At 36.3% G+C, this 4,401-nt stretch overlaps 1 protein-coding gene across 1 annotated transcript in view; it reads left to right on the top strand.

Annotated features, from left to right (window-relative positions):
• Positions 1-4,401, top strand: part of SNX7 (sorting nexin 7) — a 24,579-nt gene that overhangs the window by 522 nt on the left and 19,656 nt on the right. The window contains exons 2-4 of the mRNA XM_009333758.1: positions 1,526-1,636; positions 2,056-2,220; positions 3,184-3,385. Of these exons, the coding sequence (XP_009332033.1) occupies positions 1,526-1,636; positions 2,056-2,220; positions 3,184-3,385 (478 nt within the window). The remainder of the gene's footprint in view (positions 1-1,525; positions 1,637-2,055; positions 2,221-3,183; positions 3,386-4,401) is intronic.

The following is a 4,401-nucleotide window of genomic DNA, read 5'->3' as shown; positions in this document are numbered from 1 at the left end:
CAAGTATTTATGACTTTTGGATCACTTGCAGGCTAGCGGTCTTTTGTCTTGCGTAAATGTTACCTGCCACAAAGCCTTTCAATTCCATTCGTTTGTAATTACAGCATCCACTATCACACGGATATTTGTTTCCCATTTACAGTTGCATATGATTTCTGGGGAAACTGCCACAATTCTCCAATGAAAAAGTAATATTGGGAAACAACTAAGTGTATTTTTGGCTGTCCTGAATACAAATTATTTACTGGAAATAAGGAAGAAAGTCAGCCTTGTGAGACTAGCCAGCTCTTCTGGGATTACCAGCAAATATTCTGCAGGCTGCATTTTGAGAATTGCACTGTTAATTTATTTTACTTTGAGTTCTTTTTAAAATATTCATTTAAAACCAAATTTTCAAATGGGAATTATTCATCCTTAAATAAGAGGAGATATCAATTCCTCATAAAATATTTAAAGAGTAGGAAAAGAGCTATCTCCGTTAGGTTGCTAGCAATAATTTTCACTTTATGCATGTTTTTGCAGACGAGAGAACATATTTTCTTCAGGCAAGTATGGAAGGGCTGGAAGGTGGATTGCTTTTGCTTTTTTATCTATTCTATCCTTTCTTATCGTATTTAATTTGAAGTGCTGGTTGTTGATGATAAAGTAATAGCATTCCTCCCACATACCTTGAAAAATTTTTTTTCAACCCTCAAAAACGTTTAGATTACAAAAGCGTGTTTTGAGGTTTTTAGAATTTACTTGCATCGCATTATGAATCTCTGTGCAACAATGAATGCTAAACAGAACACATTACTTCAATGAAAACACGGGCTCTTTGTGGCTTGATTCTAGAAGATAAAGCGGTGATAAAATGAATCTCATGGTCTGACAATTTTGCAACACTGTAATAAGCATTTTTTCTAGGCATTAAAGGTTTGTTGGCAAGTTCTAACAAAGGGCTACAAAACTGGAATTGATGATGGAACGCAGAATCCATTAAGCAGCGCGGGAAGTGTTATTGCTATGATGTGCTGAAGTTTTCAGGTTTTGAATGTGGGGATTGTTGACGAGTGTCAGCAGGTCCCAAGGACGTATGTCAGCTCTTTGGGGTTTTTTTTCAGAATGCTAAAAAATGGACTTTCCTCACTCGTAGATTACTAATCACTTTAAAAGAAGTGCCCTAAAAGTAACGAACGTAACCATGATTGCTAAAAGGAGAATGCCACACTAAAATAATGATTGAAATCTTTTGGAAACGTTGTGGTATGCTAATTATTGTAAGTCACTCTGTGTGCAGTTTGGTGCTTGCTTTTCTTTTTTGTTTTTACAATAGAACTTTGATTTCTTGCTAAAACGGGTGTGTTTTATCTCTTCAAGTAGTTGATCATTGCACTTCAAAAAACAGCAAGCAAATAACATGGGCAAAATAGGATCATGTATGCACTCCCTTCAAGCACTCAGTTTTCTCCAAAATCTAATACTGTTCTGTTCTTTTTTTCTGGTATTCTAACCTGGGCCTGTTTGTTCCGCCTCTGGTTTTCAGACATCTCGTGGTGAATTTGACTCCAGTGAATATGAAGTTCGAAGACGATATCAGGATTTCCTTTGGTTGAAGAGCAAACTTGAAGAAGCACATCCAACACTGATTATTCCTGTTCGTTTGCTAAAACTTAAGTTATTTTTATTTGTTTATAAGATGGCTCCAGTTTTATACAGAGATGTTTGAGGTCTTTCTTCGGTTTTCTGAAATCTCACAAACGTTAAACCAACTTAGTTTAATTAGCTTTATACATATGTGATAATTAAAAATCCCATAAAGGTATTTCTTATGTTTGCAGTTGTGCCATTTGCAGTAATTTATGTCCTTCTTTCTTAGTTGTACTTGTATTCTTCTGCACTGTGTGCTACAAGAACCATGTTATACCACTGTTGAATGTGATAACTTTATAACGATTTGGTTTTTGCATGGTGGGTTCTGCAAGGTAAACCTATGGGTTTTAGTAAGCAGAAGAACTATTATAATACCCTTAATATTATGCAAATTATACAACACATTTTTTCTTTTTTCCTTAGCCATTGCCTGAAAAATTCATAATGAAAGGAATGGTGGAACGATTTAGTGATGAATTCATTGAGACTCGAAGAAAAGCTTTACATAAATTTTTGAACCGTATTGCTGATCATCCAACTTTAACTTTTAATGAAGACTTCAAAATTTTTCTTACTGCACAGGCCTGGGTAAAATGACTTTATTTTTATTTACAGTTACGTGAAACCACGTCTTGTGTTAGTAGAGTGTATCGGGATTCTCCCTAGTTCAGTATTCAATAGTGTCCTCCCATGGCTTGTTACAGAAGTGTCAGAAGGCAGCAGGGGATTTATGGAATATTCATCCCCCGAGATAACCTTTTCTTCTGTGCTTTTGGTAATCGTGTGTGGCCATAAATGTTGCTGTAACTTCCAAAGCAGTTTTTGTTGCTGCATTTTGGATTTTTGTGGCAAATTTACAATATTTCAACTCCGCATGCTTTTTGGTATATGTATAAGCTTCCAAGATATGAAATGTAGTACTTTAAATTAATTATTGTTTTGGCATGGCACTGTCTTTTTCATCTGCTTTTTTTTTTAAAAGTTATACTAGTCTCATAAAAGAAAAATACAGCCTTTGAATTTCCTGTTGCATTTTTGCAAGACGAGTCCAGTTGAAAATTGGAGTTTTGTACTTGGAAAAGCCTGCCTCCGAACTTCAGCAAAGGTTATTCCAGCAACGTATAAAAAGAGTTACAAAAAAAAAAAAGATGGATTACTTCTTCCAGCAGGAGCGTTGTTTGCTTTTTCTCAATGACTTATTTCTGCAATCATTGCCTCTCCTTTCCTGTTCAAAAGGCTAAATTGCAAACTAGCTAACTCACCCTAAGGAATGAAAGGGTAAAGGTTCTCTGCCATCTTCAATCACTCTTGTGAGAGCGTGATACATGGCATGCTTCTGTTTGCCCAGAAAGGCTTAGCTAATAAATGCACATGACAGGTACGGTTCTGACACTGGTCTAATAATTTTAAAGTAGGATTTATACGCTAAAAAGACACACAGAGCCTTAGGTATGTAGTTTTGTTTAAAAAAAAAAAAGCCTTAATGTATGCATTATTTTCAGAGAATTTTTAAAAGTACATGGAAGTAAACACGGCTTGTTCTGTCTATAGGAACTCTCCTCACACAAGAAGCAGGGTCCCGGTTTGCTGAGCAGGATGGGACAGACGGTCAGAGCTGTAGCATCCTCAGTAAGAGGGGGAGTTAAAAATCGTCCTGAAATGTTTACAGAAATGAACAATTACATGGAAACATTTAGTCAGAAAATAAACGTACTAGACAAAATAGCTCATAGAATTTACAAGGAAGAAAGGGGTAAGTAGAAAATAAGTATCAGTTTTATTGATTTAAGAAATTAATGTATTGGAAAAGTAAATTAGTTTTCATCGTGCCAGGCAAAATACTCTTTCCAGCAAGCAGGGGAAAAGGCAGATTTGTGTTTATACTGTGCTTTTCATAATGGTCATTGTCTTGGCAGACCTTCAAGTTAGTTTGAATAACTTGTTAATAGGAAAAGTTTTAACATGTCACTGAACTACTTGGTAAGGAACTTAGAAAGAAGAAAACGTAGCAAGTATGGCTATTTTCTTACTTGTGCTTTTTGGAAAGCCGCGTGACCTTTTGTTTTGCACTTTCGGTGGAATGTAAATAGTCACCATTTTCTGTGCTCTCTGGGACTGGCATAATGCTGTCTAGATTCCAGAGCTCTTTTTTGGTTTCATTCTGCACCTTTTTTCTGTGTTAACCGAGTAGATTTTATTTTTTTTTAACAGCTTTACTGTTGGCCATAATTTCTGTCATGGGAAACTGTGCCCGTTAGAGTTTTCTTAAGAAGGATGACTTAATCTCAATTTTTTCCTTAAGTAACAGCAGTTTGAACACCTACTTGGAACACTAAATTACTGACTTTCTGAGATTGACCCTGATCTCAAACTAGGGCTGTTCAGTAGAATTTCCACTGGTCAGCACTTGAGGGATTTTAATGTCTATATAATATAATTTGAAGAGCTGCACTGTGTTCTTTAATAACTGAGCCCTTGTGCTTTATTGTGCAGTACCAGATCTCAGCGTGTCCTCTCTAAATTGGAGGGGTCTTATAAAAGGGAAATACACGTTGGCGAAAAGAGTTCCTTTTGATATCGTTCATTTCAGTGGAAATAGCTGGCTGAGGTCTGTAGGTTCAAGGTACCAGTGCCAAAATATTTCTTGGAAAACCTTATGAATTTTGACGTGCTCCCAAATGCTGCAGGTTATATCTTCTTTCTAGATTTTCCAAGCAGCACTTGGCAGAACGCTTGTGTGCAGGGCCACGCTGTCGTGGATGTGAACTG

The sequence above is a fragment of the Pygoscelis adeliae genome, unplaced genomic scaffold (assembly GCF_000699105.1).
Source record: "Pygoscelis adeliae isolate BGI_AS28 unplaced genomic scaffold, ASM69910v1 Scaffold10, whole genome shotgun sequence".
Classification (NCBI taxonomy): domain Eukaryota; kingdom Metazoa; phylum Chordata; class Aves; order Sphenisciformes; family Spheniscidae; genus Pygoscelis; species Pygoscelis adeliae.
The sequence above is the reverse complement of the archived record's forward strand: the minus strand, read 5'-3'. Positions and strand labels throughout refer to the sequence as shown.